Genomic DNA, 22,967 nt, shown 5'->3' on the forward strand with positions numbered 1-22,967 from the left:
AATCTGCCAAAGCGGCAAAACTCTGTGGTTTCAAGATCTCCACCGTCCCTCTCCATCCTAATCCAACGGTGGTCTCCCTTGATCTGCGTGCTTCAACCCCATTGGTCCAATTCCTATTCCCACCTACTATATATATCCAAGCTCCATCTCCATGATTATCTATGCTATCTCGCTCCCCCTTTCTCTGACCTAGTTTTTCCTCTCCCGTTTTTCGCTCTCTCCGACTCTTTGATTATTCGTCCTTCAAATCAATGGCGGGTCGTGGTAAAACTCTTGGATCAGGGGCCTCCAAAAAGGCGCAGTCTCGAAGTAGCAAGGCCGGGCTCCAGTTCCCTGTCGGCCGTATTGCTCGGTTTCTGAAAGCTGGAAAGTACGCTGAGCGTGTCGGAGCAGGCGCGCCCGTCTACCTCGCAGCTGTCCTCGAGTACCTGGCCGCAGAGGTATTAATCCTTCCTGTATCGCTCTTTCTCCATTTTTGGTTTCTAATCTTGTGCACGGCGCCGATGCACACGTTGTACACCTTTTCGTGAGATCTAGCGTTTCGAATTCTAACGAATTTCTATGCAATTTTGTGTAAACTTCATTGTTTTTGTGTATGTATAATGCAATTGAGCGGAAGGCCCCTGAAATACTAGGATATGGTGCTATATTTTGCTTCTCTCTGTAATTCTAGGGTTTTGAGTACGTCAAAATGATTTTAAATATTCGAGTTTATCATTTTCCTTTAGATTTATTTATCTAAGATAACAATTATATGTCCATATTGTATAGTAGTAGAAAATATGTAATGATCTCAGTGATAGTTCCTCTCGCCCTCTACTGATTATACCCGGTAGCTTTTAGATCCAGGTCTATCAGAGATCCGCTACGCAGTTTGGGTGGATTCCTTCTTTTAAATGTTGTTCTTGTTCTGTAAAACAATGGTTTTAAATTGGTGCCTAATTGCTCACAACGTTGGGCGTTTTCAGGTTCTTGAGCTGGCTGGAAATGCTGCGCGAGACAATAAGAAGACAAGGATTGTTCCCCGACACATACAGCTGGCTGTCCGTAATGACGAAGAGTTGAGCAAGCTTCTTGGGGACGTGACGATTGCCAATGGTGGTGTGATGCCGAACATCCACAACCTGCTACTGCCGAAAAAGGCTGGAACTTCAAAGGCCTCGGGTGGAGACGATGACTCTTAGATTCAAGTGAAGACACGAGTTTAGATTTTCGGCCATCTACGTGTTGGATATGAGAATCACTTTTCTTCGCCATGGTATTTTTTTTTTTAGTTCCGGTTAGAATTTGAGTACTATGTGATTGTGGAATTGTAGTAGAGTCGGTGGTAGTAGTTAGGGTTTCCGGTTGTAGTGAATGTGAATATGATCTTCTATTCGTTATAGAAGAGAATGTCGAATTTAATTGAAAATTACTCGTGTATTCATAGTTCATGATATTATTGATTCAGGCCTTAATTCTGACGTCTTTTTTTCCCCCCTAAAAGTTTGTTCCGATTTTAGTTTATTTTGTTTACATTTTCTGGTCTGTTTTGTGTGTTTGCTGAGGCCATTAAACCGGGATTCCCCTATCCCATGCTTAGAATTGAATTCAGTGGCCATACTTATTCGGTGTTGTATTTGCCACCTGGGTTTGTTTGGCAGCAGCAAAACCGGAGCTTTTTTACCCAAAAATGTGATGTATCTATATTGCACGAAATATTTAAACATTTGTGGGGTCGAGTTAGGATTTTGAGTAGTTGAAATGTAATTTGAATTGTTATTAAGATTTGAATTTAAAATTTGTGACAAAGCCACGATCAAGTTTTTAAGGTTTTATAAAGGATTGTGGTAAAATTACGGCGGCGGCGCCGATGATGAACCTCTTTTACAATCTTGCACATTTAAATGTTGTTCGAGAGCCCTCCGTCCCAAAGCTCATTTCAAAAAGAATAAACATTAGTTTTTCTCATTAAATATTTTGTGTAAGAATGATAAGTTGAAAATTTTAATTAATTTTAAAAAAATAAAACTAAAATGCTTTTAAAAAAAGTGTGATATATAAAGAAAATGGATAGTCAAACGAAGCAGCATGTCTGTCATGGCCTTCTGATTGATTTCCCCGAGAGAGAAGATGGCAGCTTTGCTATTATGTAGTCAAGGAGTCACCCAGTAGATTACAATTTCAGGCCTTTTATTTTCTTGTGTCAATAATGGTTCAAGGGTTTTTTTGGGATTTGCATTATAGTTTGTTTTGATTTTAAAGATTAAAGTTGCATGAATTTTGCAAAGGAAGAAGAAGCCCTCGAACCTGTCATTTTATATTCAACGTTGAATCAAATCGCCACCATCCACGTTCAGAAGACTTCCTAAAATAGAAAAAAAAAATAGTTCGGTTTCTAAGGACATGTTTGGCAACAGAGATAATTTTGATATCGTTTTATCATTATAATTTTTTTAAATTTTTATATAAAATATAATAAATAATTTAATTTTTTTAAAATTTTAAATAATAATAATATTAAAAAATAATATTTTAAACTTTCATTTACAATTAAAAATTCTTATTTCACTACCCACGTCACGTCGACGTCATCCATACTGCAGTAAAATTGATGTTGGTTTCCAACACTTCATCCTTCTACGGAATAGGAAATGAACCTTGTGATGATGGGGATGACTTTGTGGCATCCAGTAACAGCTCTGCAATAAACTTTCGATTTCATATTCTTCCAATCCTCTTCATTTACATTACCCCATATTTTATTCTGCAAATCAAACAGCTTCTGATTATTCATATCCGAGCTCACATCCATCGTGGCCATAGTTTTGAAGTATTCCTCCCTCAGCTTTTTAACCGCATCAATCAATTGGTCTTGGGAAATGCCGACTCCAAGCCAATTATTCACGAAATCTTCTATAAAAGTTAAATCATCAAATGGGTATCGCTCATTTATTTTTTATTTTTTTTTTGTAGTAATTAATAATGGCATTAAAGTGTCCAATCCCGGTATCAACATCTATCCGCAGTCTTTGCGAGGTTTAGTACCTATCACTGCCTATTTACTATTTACAAAAAGATTTAAAATTTTTTATTTTCTTATCATTTTCTTGTAAGTATTTTTTTAACATTCTTAATAACTAAAAAAAATATAATTTTATTAATAATCACTTTCTTAATCATTAAATAAAATAAAAAATTAAATTAAATACTAAAATAGTAGTAAATGAGTAACAGAAGGATTGTAATTCTATCATTTTCCCTATGCGAATACGAATTAATCGATTCATTTCTTGGGTTCTCGACGCTGCCACTACCATTACTGTCAACCATATCCTTCGCATGTTTATTTCTTTTGGAAGAATCATCCGTCATCTTGAGTATTCGTTTAGCTGATTTCGAGTATGGAAAAATAGAAGGGATGGTCGCTTCATCAGGCAACCCGGCAAGGAATGGAGAAGCAGGCTGTATCAAAGAACCCTTCTTTTGTGAAGCAGCAGGACCCTTCCCTGCGAAGTTTCCTCTTGAAGTGGAAGCTTCTCCAGCAGTAGGTAGAGGAGTGAGCAAGTTTCATGATAGGACCGCAGGGGCCTTCATTTCGGATTTTGCAGAACCGGAATCTTTCCCAGCCAAAGATGGTAGAGAAGTGGCTTTCTTTCTCTCAGATTCTTCTCCTTGTTCTCGAGAGAGTTGAGTCAGAGTGGCTTGTTCAACATGCGAGTTCACTGCGGGGTCTACTGTCATGGAAGTTCTCTCTTCTTCTCCTTCTTCACTCGACTCTTCTATTCCCAGGCGTCTTCTCTTTCTTTCCCCTCATCTTCTTCCAACTCTTCTTTTTCCCAGACGTCTTCTCCTTCTTCAAACTCTTCTTTTGCCCACTCATCTTCTGCTTCTTCCGACTCTCCTTCCGGCTCGTCTTCCCCTTCGTCTTCTACCCACTCGTCTTCTGCCTCTTCCGACCAGGAGAGCAATCTGTAAAGAAGGAAAACACGAGCACGGATTGTTTTTGTGCATGACGTGAGCTGAGAACAGCAGTGTGAGGAATCACAACGGTGTTTCTTGCAGCGGCAGTTTTATCTTCAGAAGGTGTTAGTGGGGTGGCTACTTTGTTGTCTTCTTGTTCTGTCTGTGGTTCTTGACGCAATTCTTGGAGGTTCTGAGCTTCTTTTTCTTCCTCCTGAGCCATGCCTTCACAGAGAGAGTCAGGAAAAATAGGGGTTATTTAGGAGCCTTCTGAATTTTGGTTGGTTTAAGAGGTGGAAACAGTTTACTACACATGTAGCCAAAGGCCAGGCCAACGTAGGCTAGAACCGAACCAGTGTTCAATGATTGAGCCGGTACAGTGGGTTCGGTTTAAGATGGAATCGGTTGTTCTCTTATGAAATTCCGGCCAAAATCATTCAAGAACCAAAAACAAAAACTCACTACTAAAAAGCTCAGTGACATTAGGAGCAAAAAATCAATATCGTTTTTTCCTGACAGCGAAAAAATCAACTATAAGCATAAAACCTTCAGGAGGTTATATATTCCACTTTCAAAACATGAAAATATCAACATAACAAAGAATTAAAAATTAAATAAACAATGTATATGAACATCTAATTGACAATGCACATGGGGTTTAATTTAAGGCGAGATGATGTTGAACCATTAATCCATTCCTGATGGGTCCTTCAACGAGATGAAGGTAATTGTTCCGTTGTGATGTCATATTCAGTCATCCAAATGTTACAAGGAAACCTATCAGTGGAAGTGCAAACTCCATGTGCTAGCACCTACACTGATGCTTTCTAGGATGTTGTCCTTTATCAGCCCTGCATGCATGATAGGATCGTGAGGGCAGATATCTGTAGAACTTCTGCCATAAGAGCCACCTGATTAAACAAAAGAAAGAGAACCACTTCTTTAGATTCCAATAGTATCTAGCAAACGAAAAAGAAAAGGACAAAAAACTGGGGCAACCAAAACTTCCATTGCCTATATCTAGTTGAAGAATTAAATCCTACATATGGACTCGTACTTTAAAAAAGTTGCTTGCCTATGAAACAAAATTGAATTACCTTTTCTAAAAAATCTATGGGCTCTCATCATCTGAACTAGAACTATCTATCCGTCTATCTGTGATTGCTGGAAAAAGGCGCTGATGGAGATCAGGGGGCTGGCGGGTATCGGAGGAAGCCGCCACCGTAGGCGCTTCTTTTTTCTGTGTTATTGTTCGTCTCTTCGCTGCATCTCTCACATCTTTACATGCTTTGTCTAACATAATCAAGAAATCCCTTACTATGACAAACAAGCGTAAGCCCTCATCCTTCCCTGCTTTCCCATGAAAGTAGTCACCAGTGCTCTTCACCAAAGTCATGATTCTCCTTTCTTCCTCCAGGAGCCACGTAACATCAATCTCAGCATTCTGCACAAAACTCTTTAGCGATTGATGGAATCCACGATCTTCTTCTATACTTTTCATGTCTGAGTTCAGGAAGTCACGAGTTTTAATCAGCTGCTGGCCAAGTTTGGCAACAGTTCCTGTTAAGCTGTCAGCATCGAGAATTGCTGCTTTCTTGACATTCTCAAGTTCATTGCCCAAAGCTGAGACCACCTGAAGACCTAGGCTACGATAATGCTCTTCTGTGTCATGGGAAGTTTCCTCAAGCAGCTCGTCTGATTTGAAGCTAGAGAAGCTCTGGCTCCCTTTAGCTCCACGGGCAGCTCTTACACCTTCAGAGCGGATAATCTCTTGAACAACAAAATTCAAGAGTGTGGTCTTGCCATCTACTCCTTTTACGTCTGACAACTTCAAAAGTGTGTCAAGTTTGAATGCTTGTGCACCACCACGGAATGTTCCATCATTCATGCGATTTCCAGTTTTAAGAACAGCTTCTAGAAGTTTGAGGAACAGCCTGCTGTTTCTGAGTTCCTTGCAAGCAACCTGGTCCATAAGAAAGAGATACCCTGAGAATTAGAGATTTTCAAGCAAAGAATTTAACAAAGATGACCCAGAAGCTATGGTCAGATTAGGTCACATTCAAAGGCAACACTGCCGGTCTGAACAACTAGAAATGCAAGTACGAGCATGTCTTTGAATGGTGTTGATACTATTTTCCAAATGAAACACAAAAAACACCAGCCAAAATCGTTTGCTTCAACCCAGTCCAGTAATTCAACTTGGTAGGTGCAAATTGAAGAATAGGCCCATTTCAGAAAGGTGTCCCCGGTAAATTGGAAGCAGAATTGAACCATTTGCTAATATCTTGTTCTATACTCAACTACTTCAGCTATGACTAAATTTTTTTTTGATCGATCAGAATAATTCATAGATCCAGGTCATTCTGGTCTAATTTGAAGGGCAATCAGATTGATGAAAATGAAAAGCTTTGGATTTCAAAGCCTGCATTAAAATTTGAAGCTCCACAATTTGTTACCATAAGGTCACCAGAGAGGGTAAAGAAAAGCAGAGAGGGGAAAAATTCCACATTAATTATTAATTTCTCTTTAAAGATTAAAAAGCATTGTTATCAGAGCTGTCTCAGATTGATATATAACCATGTCTTTTGTTCTTTTTTTTTTTTTTTTTTTTTTTTTTCTTTTTCTTTTTCTCTCAAAGCCATGAAACATATATTATAGTTAGTTTCATTACAACAAGTCACTAGTTCTTGTGTACCACTTCATTGTATCTTTATGTTTTAAATAGCAAATAGGACATGTATTTGTGCAGGTTGTCAATATCTGATGCCAGCTCAAGACAAGCCTCCACTATGTCCAGCAGTTCGCTATTTCATTATTTACATTAGCAAATTTAGGTAATTAATAACCAGATTTATCCAACTTGATTTAAGAAATATTGCAGGGAAAGAGCTAAACGGTGAGACCAGAAATACAATTTGTGATGTAACCCAGAGATCCAGTGTCTTACCTCTAAGGTCGCAAAGGACTCTTTAGTTGTGGTTACCTCCTCCTGAAGGGTAGACATGAAAAGCAATGCTTCCAATCTTTTAAAAGCAAACGGTATATCAACTAAGGCTTTCAAGAACCTATCAGCGGGCCCGAGTTGAGAAAGTTCACCACTGAACAGCCTAAGTTTCAGCTCTTCATCTGCAGTTGGTGCCATCTTCAACAGAGTTTGAACAAAGTCTGGTGGAAGCTCATTTCCTGATTCAATAGAGGCCGGTTAGGATATGCTTATCATTGACATGCAGATAAAAAAGTAATACAGACAGAAAGATCACTTTTGTAAATTGTTTAAAAGATGTTCTTTTCCTGCCCTCACAGAAATTTTTTTCAGAGAAAATAAGAGAGAAGCTTTTCTCATACCTCATACTTTACATGCTTTGGCTGATATATATATATATATTTTCTTGGCACTGGGTGTCCAAGAACAAAGTACCGACTAATCCCAAGGGTGCACAGGCCCTCGGCAAGGAATTTCCCACAAGTGCACCTCGGGTAATTCAAGGGAAAGTTCCCCCAGTCTAATGACCCTTAGAAATTATTTGCACCTAAGAGGATTTGAATCTTAGACCTGGAGGGAGCATACCATCAAGACTAAGGCCTTTACCATTTGAGCCAACCCTAGGGATTATGGCTGATAAATATCAATCAACTTGATAGTGTAAACTAACCTAATTTTTGTTATTGGTAAACAAAGTGTAAACTAACTTACCTTGACAAGGTCTAATACTTATTACAGTACATATCATTCAGTAATTATTTCAAGCTTCATTATTGGATTCCACCATTCGCTCTTATAATGGAATTCTTATTACTTGTTCAAAAAGAATTATTTCAACAGCTTCAGTTATTAATTTTTTTTTTATTGCTGACGGGGACTTTTTGCTTAGGCTCCATTGGTCTTGACAGAAAAATTAAGAAAAGGGTGCATAAATGATGGCATTGATGTGTAATACAATTATGACATCTAAAGTGAGTGCATGGATTAGTATATTATTACTCATATTAGAGATATAGAGCATGTATATTCACAGATAAATCATAATTTACATGCTTGGTTGATGAGTATCAACCTACTTGATAGTGTAATACTTACTTTCATAACGTCTAACATTTATATCAGAACATCTCATTCAACAATAAAATCTTCTAATTGTAACAGCTTCAGTAGATACAAAATGTTCAAAAGCATGGATCAAGTCACTTCAAAAACTCACTTGGCCCAAAGCCCTTGTCAGGCATAGGCAATTAATAGAATCACTTTTCCCTAGAACCTAGAAAGCAACCCCAAATAGCATGCCCAAGGGACAAGTGGTGCAGGTCAAAAGTGAGTGAATGCAAGTGAAAGGAGGGAGGGGGATAATGAACAAAAATAAAAACTTGGTTACGAACGCTTATTGTGGCTATAGTTAATATGGTGAGATTTTGTCTCCCTATAATATTGCCCAATAATGACTTGTCATGTCTTTTCTTCTAGAATAGTGAACAACAAAATATAAAAAACAATACACAGGAGAATAAGCTACCTTCATGAAGCGCATCACAAACTTCTTCTATTGTCACATTCAATGCCCGCAGAAGAATCGCTAGATTTTGTGATTTTTTAGGATCAATGATTTGAATATACTGGGGGGAAGGATCTTGTGAAGAAGACTCTTTCCTGCGTTCATTTTTGCTTTTATCAACAGCGTTATACCCAAACAGAGTTTCTATCATCTCCTCATTGAACCTGTAAAAGTAGGAATAAATTGAACTGAGCAGCTAATCATCAGTATTCATTCATGTCAAATGCATATACAAATGGAATTTCCAACTTACTGGAATGATCCTGATTTAATCTGATGCCAAACCATTGATTGATCAGGGCTTGCTAAAACCTTATCCCAGAAAAATGGCTTCAGCTTTGCTTTAGGAGCATTAGTGTCACCCTCCAAACCAGCTTCCTCACTAGACATAGCATTTAATGCACGTTTTGGTCCCGGAGGTGGTTGAGCTACTTTTGAGCCTAAGGCAAATGGTTGAGGCGGCCTAGGGGGAGGAACACCACTCTTTGGAGGTGGCGGTGGGCGGGAACCAGTTTTGATGCCAAGAGGTACAGGTGGTGGTGGAGGTGGTGGTCCTGGAAGGTGAGGGCCTGCACCACTAGAAGAAGGTTTCAGAGAGGGAGGTGGTACAGGAGGTGGAGGTGGAGGAGGAGCAGTTTTGCTGGGAGGAGGCCTAAAGGAAGAACGTGGCTCGGGAGGAAGAGGATCTGCCCGGTCAGGAGGAGACTTCTGAGGAAGCAGTACAGAAGTGGTGGTTCCCAACCTTCCAGGAGGAGGCTTTAGAGGAAGAGTCAGTACTTGTCCACTAACACTGCTTGTTGCATCCAATGATTCAGGTGAGCCGTGCAGAATACCTGACTCAATGTGGGCATTACCATACGACTGGTACTGAAGTTTCTCTTCTTTTATTGTATTTCCTAAAGTAGAAGACTTTGTTGAAGCACCTGAAAGATCAGCATTGGAAATATTATTGAACTCGAGTTGAACAATTACAGATGAAGGTATTCAAGTGAAATATATACCAACAGAGTATTCGTTTAAGCTCAGGCTGAGAAGAGGCCTCTCATCATTTCGTCTAGCTCTGGAGCCCTTGCTACAAACCTTAGTGTAGCACAGAAAGAACAATGCCACAACTACAAATGTCACTGATGCAGTTACAGCAACAGCAATGACGACTGATTTGTGGCTATTACTCCGCTTATTTTCCTGAACGTTTGAATTAGAAGGACTGCCAGAAGAATCTTCATTAGCTGAAGGTTGAAAAGTTGAATTGCTAAAATTTGGCACTCCGGGAGATACAGCAGGGCTCTGGGGATAAGGAGCTGGAGAACTGAAAGGCACTGGTGCAGGGGAGGGTGCTAGATCAGGAGATGGCGTTGGACTGGAAATAGGTGGTCCAACTGCAGGTGCTGGGGATGGTGTTTCTGAATTCTGAAGCAATTCAGCACCCAAATGCCTTCTAGGACCATTAGGCCTGGTATATAAAAAACCAAGATACTCTGCATACCAAATCTTGGAGCCACCTTCTTCTCCAGAGACATGAAAGAGAATATTATTCTTTCTTAAACAATCTAGAAGTGTTCTTTTCAAATGGGGATGCAGGACACTGATTATTTTCTCAATGTTCTCTTTCGCTAATGATCGAAATCTTGAATTGATGTCATTCGCACTGTTGGATTTTTCATCCAGAAAGCATAAGCTAAGATCCTTAACAGCTTCCCTCGAATGGATCAAATCTTGCCTGCAACTGATCCATACTACCTCCGCCTGCAGGAGGGGAATGTCAGTGAATTTTTTTTTTTTGATAAGTAAAAGAAGATATATTAGAACAAGAAAAGGGCAAGGCAATGTCAGTGAATTTTAGTGCAGTCTTAAGCACAATATTATAGTTCTTTGTTGTATCAAAATCCAAGAAAGGCCAATCTCTCTACTCTTGAGAATTAAAGCCTAGAGAAATGATACACATAAAACGCAATATGTCATCCCATCCCCTTTCTGGTTCTTTTTTTTTTGGGGGGGGGGGGGGGGGGGGGGGGGAAGAGGAGTATATTTTAAAAATGACCACAAATCTGATGAGAAAAGGTACCATTAATGTCAGGAAGTGCAAGTTTCCCAATAAAATCTATATGCCTGCAAGTGCACAGCACAGCTGATAGCAGTGTTGGGGTACCAGAAAAGAGTTTCTGATCCCTAGACCTCAAGGCACTGATTGAATTATAGAATAGTTTCCATCAACCATTCCCAATCTTTTTCATTTTTTGATAAGCACATCAAAGTATATTAATCAACCATTCCAAATCTTAGCAGTGTCATCACAAATACAACAGCTGAATGCCAACACCCCCAATCCAAAGCAAAGGGGGGAAAAGGGGGGGAAAAATAGAAGAAAGAACAGTACACTCTGCAAGCATGTGGACAGTGTGAAGAAGCATAACGATAAGTGCTCCCAAATATTATTTTGGTTGTTTTGAAGCATACAGATAATATCAACATGCATAAGCGAGGATCATTTATCCACAATAACAAGGTAAGAACCGCATCAATCTCCTACAATCTCAGTAATGGTCATAACACATCTGGAATTGAAAACTGTCTAAATATGTATCACATTTACACATTCACTAACTCACGAACACACATATGAACATGAAAGACATTAAGAGTTAAACTTATTAATAAAATATGGTGCAAGCAGACATTTTATTTTTTTGCACCATCTTTTCATATTACTTTTTGTTTCCAGTTCTTTTCCGTATATTTTTTTCCAAACATAGAAAATTCAGAATTTATAATCAAGAGATAAAACATAAACATTCTAGTGAACAAGATACTCAAATACAGCATGGAAGTTACCACTTTTGACATTAAAATGAGTCACCTCAAACCAATCAATGCATAATTTTTTATTGAAAGTACAATATTCAGTCGAGAAAACTTCAAATGAAATACCTTTGCCCTGGACCGGTGAATAGTCTACCATGATCATGAGGAAACTAAGATGCAAAATTCTAGAACTGATTACTGGAGTTACTATTTGTCCTATAATTATTTCGGCTGTTATTATAATGCAATAAGATCATAAAGCTGTGTAATAAAATCCTAACATAAATTATGCACAAATAAAAATATCGTAAAGTAAAAATCATCTAGCCAAATCAATATGGAATCCCGCATACCTAATTGCTTTTACGATAATAATTCCCCAAGACAATCATTCGAAGAAAAAACAATATACACTAAAGCAAAAAAGGGAAAAAAATAAATAAAATCTGTAGTCTCTCACCATGTCTTCATTTATCTCCCCAGAAGCCGGATCAACTAATTGCCTGAGAAACACTTCCTCATCATTATTCCTCTCTTCTGAACTTACAGCTGCCAAGGTGAAAAGCAGACTTACCAAAACAATGAAAGAGCTTGACTTTATGAGACCCATAAGTTGTTGAATAATCATTCCAAACGCATACTGTCCTTCTCATTTCATCAATGCCAAAACCTCTCACAAGCACAAAAAGAGCTTCATATCCAAAACCACCTAGAAGCTTCAATTTTTAACCACACGCCACCGACCCAATTCGAGTTTTTCTAAGGAAACCCTAACATATCCCCATTACAAACAAAGTATATCCAAATCCTCACACACCACAAAGAATTTCTGAGCAAAATCTGAAATTTGGAATAAAGCTCAATGCACAAAACAAAACGCAGAACTTTCTTCCCCAAAACAACCAAAATACAGAATCAAAATGGCACCCAGTAAGACTCCCACCGAGCGTTAATAAAAAACACGCAAAAAGAGCTCAAACACAACCATTACAATCAAGATTTTCCTCTTGATTTTCCACAGAAAAGGCCCTGAACATTCTACGTGAAATCTTCAAATTAAATATTCGATTATGACCAGATCCAACAAAAGAAGCTAAAAACATTAGCTGTACATGTACGTAGAAGCATAATCGGTGTTGACTAATAAATGCTGAAGAGGTGAATTTTTGCTTCGAAGGGTTTTCGTTTGAAAGCTGCCAAGGGGCCCAAGAGTGAAAACGAGGACCCTTTTTTTTCTTCACCCTGACACGCGAACTTCTGCGGATGTTTCTTTTTTATTCAATTCTTTTGGTCCGATTTGGGAACTTCACGCGTCTCATTCTTTGCGTAGCTTTTGCCTTTTGGAAGGGACCTGAAATTGTATTCCCATTTCCGTGTAATAGTTGCGAGATTATATCATTTTATTATTATAAATTTTATATAAAATATAATAAATAATTTAATTTTTTAAAATTTTTAAATAAAATTAATATTAAAAAATTATATTATAATAACATTTTATTTAACTTTTAAAAAAATCTCATTTCATCTGACTCTCTTTTAAATAAAAACTAATAAGATGAATTAATGCCCTATTTAAATTTATTTTATATTATTTGATCTTATTATTATAATTTTTTTAAAATTTTATATAAAATATAAAAAATAATTTAATTTTTTAAAATTTTAAAATAATAATAATAATAAATAATATTATAATATTGTTTCAATTTTTATTTTAACTTATTTGATCTTACTAAATATGGTAAACGATGTCGTTGTGTGATAATATTTGCTCTATCTCTCGTGTCTTTCCTGATAGGTATTTAAGGATCGAATCTCTCCAATTCTTTCCAACATCACAGAGGCTTTTGCTTCGCCAAGGCAACAAGACCATCTTCATAAATGAATTAAGTATCATTTAAATGTAGTAAGTATATATACATAATTTAAATGGCATATCATCTTCTGATTGGATGAAGGCGCCACACCATCCATATATTTTTTTGTATACGATCGTATTTAGCATTTAGCATAGAGTTTTACTATATACAAACACAATCGCGTGCTAATCTGTATACTAATATTAATTCATTCATACTTAAAATTTAAATTAATATTATTTTCAATAAAATTTACTTTTTGACCAATCACATCACATTGGTGCACAGATTAGTACATAATTATATTTGTAACTATATTTTTCTTTTAGCATATAATTGAGACCGTCATCAACTTCTAAATTGAAAAACTAACGTTTGCATGATCAATTCCAAGTTGTACACCCTGAACGACTTTGACTCTCTTGTCTTTTAGGTCACATAATAGGCTTCCAATACAATGTGTCTTTAATAAATGCAAAATACATAAAGTTCTGTGAAATTCAATGTCACCTCTCGTCACTGCCGATCAAGTCATCATCCAAAATGATACTCTATCTATACTTATTTTTAGTTATATTTAAAGTAAATATCTGGTTGAGATTTTTTTGTGATTTTATCTCAATTCTAGATGATAAAGTTTTGAATGGTACTAAATAGACAACATATATATTATATAACTCATTTTGTAAGTCACACGCTGTTTATTTTAATCAATAAAAAATACTTATTTAATCACTAAGTGAAGAAAAAAAAAATATCGAGAGAAATAATCGGATCCCAAGCATTTCTCTATCTCTGAAAAGGCCATCCATACTCTATAGCACAAAAGCTCAACAAACGTGTCATTTTGCTAATTAGCCTCAAAATGTGCCTAGCTGCCAAGTTGTTTCATACCCACCTATTCACTGTCAACATAGCTAAGAAAAATAGAATACATTATCATTGGAATATAAGAGGGATTGGTCTTTTGCCCTTTATTCTTTACCTGATTTGGTTCAATAAAGTTAATGTCAGGGATAGGTATTCAAACATCAAAAAAGGGAGAAACAGCTTTATTCCCGGTTGTTAGATGCATCAAATCAAATTTCAATATTTTAGTAAGTTCTAGATCCGCCTTTGTAGTAGTCCAATAGATGAGCTTGAAGCCCCATCTCACTTCAAATAATGCTCTGTCAACCACATTCATTTAAATACTTTGGTATCTAACCTTGTTAATGGGAATTGACCACTACCGTTTTCGGCCTATTTGCAGGGGTCTCTGCCCAAGAGTAAGGCTACACTTAGCAATTTGTCCATACTTTCCAACAATTTTCTGGTTTAAAGACAATGTGGGATACAATCTTAATGCAGTAGTCTTTATACTGTGTCTATCATTCTCATTCTCTAAATTATAGGAGATGTTTAGGTAAAAAAATATAGGGATGGGAATCTTAATTTTGTCTATGGCTCCACCCGCTGCAAGCCCTTTAAATAGAGGTCTTTCGAAATAAATAAATAACTAAACCATTACTCTAAAGAAGGAAACAAGGACCAGCCCTGTTTTCACGTATATTTTTGTATCCAATTTGGCTATTTGCCTCTCTTTATAACCAAAAAAAGATAGTGAAAAGACACTCCCTTGTCCCATGACCCCCCATCCATTCAAAGGCCGACCCTTACCCCCATGTAAGTCCGGTAACTCAAATGTTTGGTTGCATCTACTTTTAATTGGGAACACAATCATGGGCAAGCCCCACTGTCCAAAGTGCCCGCAGATTTCCCATGGATGTCAATGAATTCAAACAATCTATCAAGCATATACCAAACCTGCTTTTTTTGGAGGGGAGAAAGTTAAAAACAATAGTCTTGCAGATGCCAACACCATATCACATGCATTGATAAAAGCTTCTTTTTTATTTGGCAGAATCGATGAATTAATTTTATTACCACTAAAAGACATGAAAAAGTATGCATTGAGAGAGGGACAAAGTGAAAATTGACAACATGCACAGAACGTTTAAAGGATTCCTTTCACACCATGATATCCCCCCTTTCTTTTTTCTTCTTGCCAAATGTTTGAGCATATCAGCTAATTGGGACACGGTCGTGGGTCAGGGAAGGGTCTTTTCTGTTTCCAAATAACATGCATCGTGTAAAAACTCACTAGGCTATATCCTTTCACATGGCTTTTCATAGAGATATATATAGATATAAATATTTCACGTGGCTTTTCATTATATTGAAGTTTCGATTTCTTACATTCCTTTTAACTTTCCGACTCCAATGCAAATAAATAAGAACTAATGATATTATTCCCACGCGTCCCCTCTGAAAATTCAGAGAAAACCTTACAGGTTACGGCTGCTTAGGGCGAACGAGTAATGGCTTTGCCAACAAAATTGAATTGGCTAGTCAAAAAGGCTGCAGCTTAGATGGTATGAGACCCAATCTCTAAAGAGAGGTCTTGTTCAAACTCCCTCTCAAAATCTTCCAATATAATCATAAAATAAAAATAAAAATTGAATTGGCTAGTTTTGGACTTTTGGAGTTCCATGAAGATACGGCTCGACTCGTGGCACCCTCAAGTCTTCTTCCAGATATTTGACTCAGTACATTTCCATTTTGCCACATAGAAATGGCAAGCAAGCATGGGCTGCCACATGGCCTCTTTGCATCAATAATTCGCCTACCATAACTTATTCTTATCGATGAGGTAGAAATCTCTAGAAAAGAAAAATATTCCTAATAGCTTTACAGCCATCTAAATATTCTCATGGAATTGGTGCGCTACTTTTCATCAAAAGGCTTCGCTTGCACTATAAGGGAACAAACCCAACACTCTCTCCGTGTCAAGTTCTCAAACTTTACTCTTCTAATCTTCAATGGCAAGTCATAAACAGCTCGAAGTTCATACAGGCGATCAAACTCCGCACAAATGGTGTATCTCATTAGGAGAAGAGGTCTTCAAGAGATTCATCTTCCATGGCAGCCCGACAGTGCACAAGGTTTTCAATGAAGGGTCACTTTTCAGTCCACTCTTGTTCGGGAAATTCTTTGATCCTTCAGATGCTTTCCCTCTCTGGGAGTTTGAATCAGATATCTTGTTATCTAATCTCAGGAGTTCTGGCCGAAGCACTGTCGATTGGTTTCAGACAGATCATGAATATGTACTAAAAGCAGAACTTCCAGGTAAGAGACCTAAAGTTTTCTGTTCAATTTCATCTGATTCTGCTATTTAAATTACAAACTTAATGTTCATTAACCAAGGGAACAGCAACTAGGAAGTTGTCAGACTGCAAGATATAGACCCAAGGAGTAGTGAGGCATTATTTTTAACTCGAAGGTAAATCTGCTGGTACAGGGGGACCCTATTCCTAATATCGAAAACATGCATAGAATCTTGGTTCCAAGTTTAAAGAATGAGAAAATAATATGTTATGTACCTCGTGGATGATCATGAGTTGGGGACAAGGCCAAAACTCCATATTTATGTTTAATGTAAGAAAAACTGCATGCTTTAACAAGAGCGGTGTAATAAAGTGCAGTGACATTAGTTATGTTTTAAACAGGAGTTGGGAATAATGTTCAAGTGTTCGTTGATAAAGGGAAGGTTGTTGAAATTATTGGGCAGTGGAGGCAGCAAGGAGAGTCCAAGGCAAAGGACTGGAGAAGTGGGCATTGGTGGGAATATGGGTATGTTCGGAGGCTTGAGCTGCCAGAAGATGCGGATTGGAGGAAAATAGAGGCATACGTGAATAATGACATACTCCTGGAAATTAGAATTCCCACGAACCTTTTGGATGGTGATCCTCAAGGAAATGTAGCTGCCAAAGATTCTGAAGTTGGTGTAAATTAAAGCAAACTGCTTTAACAACTTTCATGCAATCTAGATAGCATGATCTAACTTCTTCCTCTATATATATTATATACACAACATCTAACTTCTTTCTCAAATCAAGACAGGGAATAGCGAAAATTAGAGTTTAAAATGCATCGAAGATGAGAGCAAACACTAATAAGATGGATGGAGTGACATCATATTTTGTATGAAGTAACTCAACTCCTAGTTGTAAGTGGACGCACATCTCATTTTGAGACATGAAAATTGTTAATTTACATGGAGGACTTTGGGCCATGCTAGAGCTAATTGGCTCCTCGAAGCAAAGTCAGTCACAATTCATTGATCTTTATCATTTGGAGGTAAGTAACTTATTTATCTTCTCTATATATAGCGTAAAGTAACTTATTTATCTTCTCTATATATAGCGTGCTGAACTACTGTTCAAGGCCCAAATCCGCTTCGATCATAATGTTTTTCCATTGCTTCACTAATTACAAATACTCGAGGAACACGACTATATAGGAAATTAATGAAGCAAAAGGGTGATTAACGCTTACTGTCAGCAGGAGGGACCTGTTCCAAGATTTGAAGCTCCCATCCAAAACAGACTGGATGCAACATTTTAATTTCAAAGCTGCAAAATATAAGCTGCCCAAAATTTATAATATAGTGACAGATGATCAGAGAGGTCATTTCTTCTACGTATGTATCGTTTCAATAGATAAAAGGAATCAATAGTATCAATAAGGATTAAGAAATTATTACACCCAATTATTCAAGTTTACGCAAATGAGGGCGCTGTACCGCCATGGATTTGGGCGTTTTCTTCCTCCCTAATTTCCTTTTGCTTCTTTCCTTCCCATCCATCCAGACCCTGTTTGGCTCTTTGAAGACCATCGTGCTTGTTTACTGGTATTGGTTGTAATGGATAATGACCCCGAACAAGAGATGGGTCAGCAGATCCCTTCGGGCTCATCGAGACCCAACTCTCAGGATAAATTTTAGTGGAATTTGGCCCATTTTTTTAGGGTTCTGGATGTACGATGAAAGAGGTCCCTAGAATAGCATTACAACCCAAAATATAAAATTTTCTTTTTGACTTTTCTTCCGCCCGCTTCTTTGCTACAGGATAACACTAGTGAAAAAAATAAATGAGTTATATTATATATAGTTATAAAATGTATAAATATCGTATAATTATTTTGAAAAAGAGTGATATTTACGATTAAAAAATTAGTTTTTTTTCTTATAGGTCCCGTATTAATTCAATTTTTTCAAAAAGATTGCGCGGCGCTTATATAATCACGACTGTAAATATCATTTCTCAAAATGAAGATATACATCTTCTAAATATTGTAATTATATATATTGTAATTGTGTGTATATACAATGAGTCTTGCACCTCTTATATAGGCACCAAGTCAGTGAGTGCGCAGAGAACAAAAAGGTAAACCTAAAAAAAGTTTGTTATAATATAAGGAGAATATTGAAGCTTCTAGAATTTCTGTGTGAGCTACTGAGATGGATTATCCAGCTTGAATTTATTTGAGTGTGTATTTTCTTAAGTAAGGTTGATATGCCCCCTTGAGTCTACTTGGATATCAATCACAATAATACTTGATCTTAGACTGAAAAATCGATAAAAAACCAGCGGTTTAGTAAACACATTTGCAATTTAAATGGTAACTGATAAGCCTTGGCTAGGGGACATTGAGAACATGTAAAGGAAAAGTTTGGGAAATATGACAAGCATATGGTGCACAAGATGCAAGCAACAATTTCAAGAGACAAATGACCAAGCCTTTGATGCCAACAATCAATAGAGGCTTTTTCACCAATGTGAGCTGATGGAGATGCAGAGGCAAGAGATGATGGAAATAGATAGAGGTCATTACGTGTAGGACCACTGATGAGGAGCTTGCTGGTCCTTTACCAAAAAGTGGGTTGCATGGAATTTAAAAAATCATGAGTTGTCAATACAAAATTCTAAAGCAGAGACCAAATTCTTTGTTATTGAGGGCACATGAAGAAGATTATAAAGTTTAAACGAAGTAGAATTGAGAGAGTGAAGAATTACCAATGTTTTGAATCGATAGCCCAGTTCCATTGCCAACTTGCATCTGCTCAGTGCCACTGTATGGTTCAGATGAAAGGTTCAGCTGGGATAGGTCATGGGTAATGTGATGAGTAACAGTGCTGTCAGGGTACCACGTGGGATCGGGTATGGTTGAAGGTGATGTGTAATTTACAGAGAATGATCTGGGGGGATCATACTGATATGCATGATCAAAGCGAAAATGGCATTGGATGGCAACATGGCCCACTTTGTTGCACACCTGACAGGTTGGCTGAGTGGGTTGGGAATTTTGGTGTTGAAAATTGTTATTGGAGGTGGGAGAAGACCTTCCTCTATTTGAAGGGAACCTACCTCGTCCACGGCCATTACGGCCGCCACGATAGGCACCTCTCTCGTTGATCACGGGAACTAAAATTTGTCAATGGTTCAAAAGGAGTTTGAAGGCTTATGCTTCAAGCAATGTGACTTAAACAATTTTCATGAACAAGCAGTAAATGATAGAGCTCATGAGGGGTTATTGGGTCTAACCTGGTAGCGACAGAAGTGACAAAACTTTCATAGTTGGACCCAAGATCGTTTAATAGGTATGTGACAAATTCTTTATCAAAAAGAGGAGTTCCTGTGGCAGCAAAGGTGTCTACTAACATTTTTACTTTACTAAAGTAATCAAAAATAGATTATTCACCACAACTCAAGTTTGTAAGCTGAAAACGGATTTGAAAATCCTTTGCCTGAGAGTGAGAACTAAACATTTTTTCAAGGGAGATCCAGAGGTCTCGTGACGTTTTTATAGTAATAACATGACCAATAATGGACTTTGTTAAAGATGAAAATAGAATACTTAAAACAAACTGATTAGTTTGCTGCCATGAGAGATAGGCATGATTGATCTTCTGGGTAGAATCCTCTTCAGAGGAAATCATATTTGGAGGGGAAGACTGAGTGCCATCCACATATGAGTAGAGGTCTTGGCCTCTGAGATAAGTTGATATCTATACCTTCTAGAGTAAAAAATTTTCAGAGTTACGTTTAAGAGGAACTAAATATGAAAAAGAAGAAAAAATAAGGGTAGAAGATGAAGTTGTGGCCATGGTAGAAAAGTATCAAAGAGACTGCTAGTCTTAGCAGCTTTGATACCATAACAATAGAGTAAAAATAAAGATAGACATCTTCTGAATATTGCAATTGTATATGTTGTAACTGTTCTGTGTATACAATGAGTCTTGCATCTCTTATATAGGCACCAAGTCAGTGAGTGCGCAGAGAACAAAAAGGTACCTTTAAAAAAAAGTTTGTTATAATAGGAGGAATATTGAAACTTCTAGAGTTGCTGAGATGGATTATCCAGCTTGGATTTATTTGAGTGTATATTTTCTTGAGTAAGGTTGATACATGGTATAAAAACTTGTTGTGAAATGTGCGACAATTGTGATAAATATTATGAAAAATCAAAGAGAGAAAGTAAGAAAAACACATAGATTTAATGTAGTTTAGCAATATGTTTACATCCATACGAGTGAGCAACGGTTAAATTTCACTATATCTAAGTACGGTTACATCATCTATATTTATATTAATCCTAGCCATATAAAGGTATTAGAAAATGCCTCTAATACCCCTTACCTCGCTGAACAACGACATTAGCTTGTTTTCTTTGTACATGTGGTCCACTCAATATGAGTCACATAATACAATAAAATTCATGCTAGTTGATAATTTCTCTATAAAATTAGGTACCATCTCCTTCTAAAAAAAGAAATTGTCAAAGAAAACATTATTTTGTTAAGTATGGGTGCAGGCCATGCCAGTTGCTCTTATGAACTCCTAAATTAAAAAAAGAAAGTGTTATAAAAGAAACCCTTTCTTGATTGAAAAAGATTTAATGTTATTATAATATTATAGACTAAAGTTTTATTTTATAAAGCTATTCTGTTTTCACCGAATATAAGACCTCTGTTATATTCCCAAACAGAAACATAATATTCATAATAACAACAGATTTGATGATAATCAAAACCCTAGAAACAGCAGTATACCAATGGATGTCCAGATTACCAATATACACCTCGAGATTGAACAGTATTATACAGATCAACAAAATGATGAATATCTTCCAATATTATCGCAAGAAAGCATCAGGAATCAAATATGAACAATAAGAACAATAAAGAAACTAAAAGCAAGGAAAGAACACACCAATATACGTGGTTCGACCCTAATGGTCTACGTCCACGGCAGGAATGGGCCTCAGAGCTTTTTTATTGATGAACAACACTTCACAGAGAAGCCTCAGTACACATAGAGTCACAAATCCCTCTCTGAAACCTCAAGAAATCACTCTGATTTCTTCTCTCTACAAGGAACACTCACCGAAACCCTAATCCCCCTCTCTGTTCTCTCTGTTCTCTCTGTTCTCTCTCTCTCTGAAACGGCTGATATGTACAGAATGAAAATCAACTAGGGTTTACACCGTATAGCACATATATATATATATATTACAAGAGATGCTGACACGTGTAAGTAATCCAGCGGCTCAACTCTTAAACGCAGTGAAGAAAGCACGAGCCTCTCACGTGATTTAGCTTAAAACACATCAACGATCCAGATTTGGCCCTTTGTAAATCATCCTTCAATCAAATGCTTCAAGAGAGAAATATTAGAATATTAATGCAAAACAGATAAATGTATTGACACACGTATTACAGAAAGGACACGTAGTCACGTAAGGACAGGACTAGAGCACAAGACAGTGGTCAACCCGATGGGTTTGATCCGGCTCTAAAAAGCATCAAGATTCCACACCTGAAAACGTGCCATGTGCATAGACTTGGGTTCTAAAGATTCGAACCTTCGAGTAAACTTACATATTCTATGTTCCTTTGAATATGATTCATTGAGTTGAAAGTCACAACAATAGAAAGAGACTTCCAAACTACTTCTTCAATGACACTCCTGCCTCCTAAATAAAACATTATTTATGTGACAAAAATCATGAGATCTCTTCACTAATAATATCCATTTTATATTCCCAAAAATATAAGTTTCAAGATTATCCTAAGAAGCCAACTTGCCTAATTAGAAGATTTCAATTGAGTAATAGCAAACACCAAGATTTATCAATCCTCTCGACATAAAAAACAGTGATACATGTAATTATATTTTTATTTATAAGACTCATTTTGTTAATTTTTTTTTTTTTAAATTTAAATTTCAATTTTTTCAGTATATAAAAAACTGATATGTGGAGGAATAATTTTTTTATATAAATTTTTAAAATATATTTAACATTTTTCTTAAAACAAATGTAAGTGGTAGTTGCAGGCTGACATTATATTTTTAGTGACTTGTTGACTATGCCCATCCGATGACATCTCTACAATAATATATTTATTTAAATTGTCAAAAGATAACGCATTGTATATATGTAGAAGATTATTGGATAAACCAAATTGTTTAATTAGAAACATATTCAATTGATTGGACCAGCCGATTAGGTTCTGTTTAAATTCAGAAAGTATTTCATTTTATTATTATAATTTTATTAAATTTTTATATAAAATATAATAAACAATTCAATATTTTTAAATTTTAAAATAATATTAATATTAAAAAATAATATTTTAACAAAATTTTATTTAACTTTTATATTTCATCTAAAATTATCTCATTTCATCTCTAATCTAAACCAACGAATGTTGTAACTATTTTAGTGGTTGCAGGCTTGACATTATTTTTGGAGATTAGTTGACTCAGTCTCAATATTCATCAAGTTTTATTATGTATAAGTAAAGTCGCATATTAATTTACATATCAATATTGATTTCTTCATATTCAAAATTTAAATTAATATTATTTTTAATAAAATATATTTTTGACTAATTACATTAAATTAATATATATATTAATTCGTAATTATG

The 22,967-nt window shown here is 36.5% G+C and overlaps 2 protein-coding genes and 1 long non-coding RNA gene across 3 annotated transcripts; 1 reads left to right on the forward strand and 2 right to left on the reverse strand.

Annotated features, from left to right (window-relative positions):
- Positions 1–151: 151 nt before the first annotated feature.
- LOC122280379 (histone H2A.6) lies at positions 152–1,463 on the forward strand. The gene is made up of 2 exons (XM_043091255.1): positions 152–440; positions 969–1,463. The coding sequence occupies exons 1-2, from the start codon at positions 252–254 to the stop codon at positions 1,182–1,184; spliced, it is 405 nt and encodes a 134-aa protein (XP_042947189.1). The 5' UTR covers positions 152–251; the 3' UTR covers positions 1,185–1,463.
- A 2,937-nt stretch (positions 1,464–4,400) lies between these two features.
- On the reverse strand, positions 4,401–12,618 carry LOC122280378 (formin-like protein 5). Its single transcript, XM_043091254.1, has 7 exons — positions 11,752–12,618; positions 9,491–10,235; positions 8,743–9,412; positions 8,451–8,653; positions 6,890–7,125; positions 5,040–5,905; positions 4,401–4,853 (listed from the first exon to the last, which is right to left on the reverse strand). Exons 1-6 carry the CDS (start codon positions 11,917–11,919, stop codon positions 5,054–5,056), a joined length of 2,874 nt encoding a protein of 957 aa, XP_042947188.1. The 5' UTR covers positions 11,920–12,618; the 3' UTR covers positions 4,401–4,853; positions 5,040–5,053.
- A 2,964-nt stretch (positions 12,619–15,582) lies between these two features.
- On the reverse strand, positions 15,583–18,405 carry LOC122280428. Its single transcript, XR_006229900.1, has 2 exons — positions 17,739–18,405; positions 15,583–17,621 (listed from the first exon to the last, which is right to left on the reverse strand). It is a non-coding gene; the product is annotated as an uncharacterized LOC122280428 (long non-coding RNA).
- Positions 18,406–22,967: the final 4,562 nt, after the last annotated feature.

The sequence above is a fragment of the Carya illinoinensis genome, chromosome 11, assembly GCF_018687715.1.
Source record: "Carya illinoinensis cultivar Pawnee chromosome 11, C.illinoinensisPawnee_v1, whole genome shotgun sequence".
NCBI lineage: Eukaryota > Viridiplantae > Streptophyta > Magnoliopsida > Fagales > Juglandaceae > Carya > Carya illinoinensis.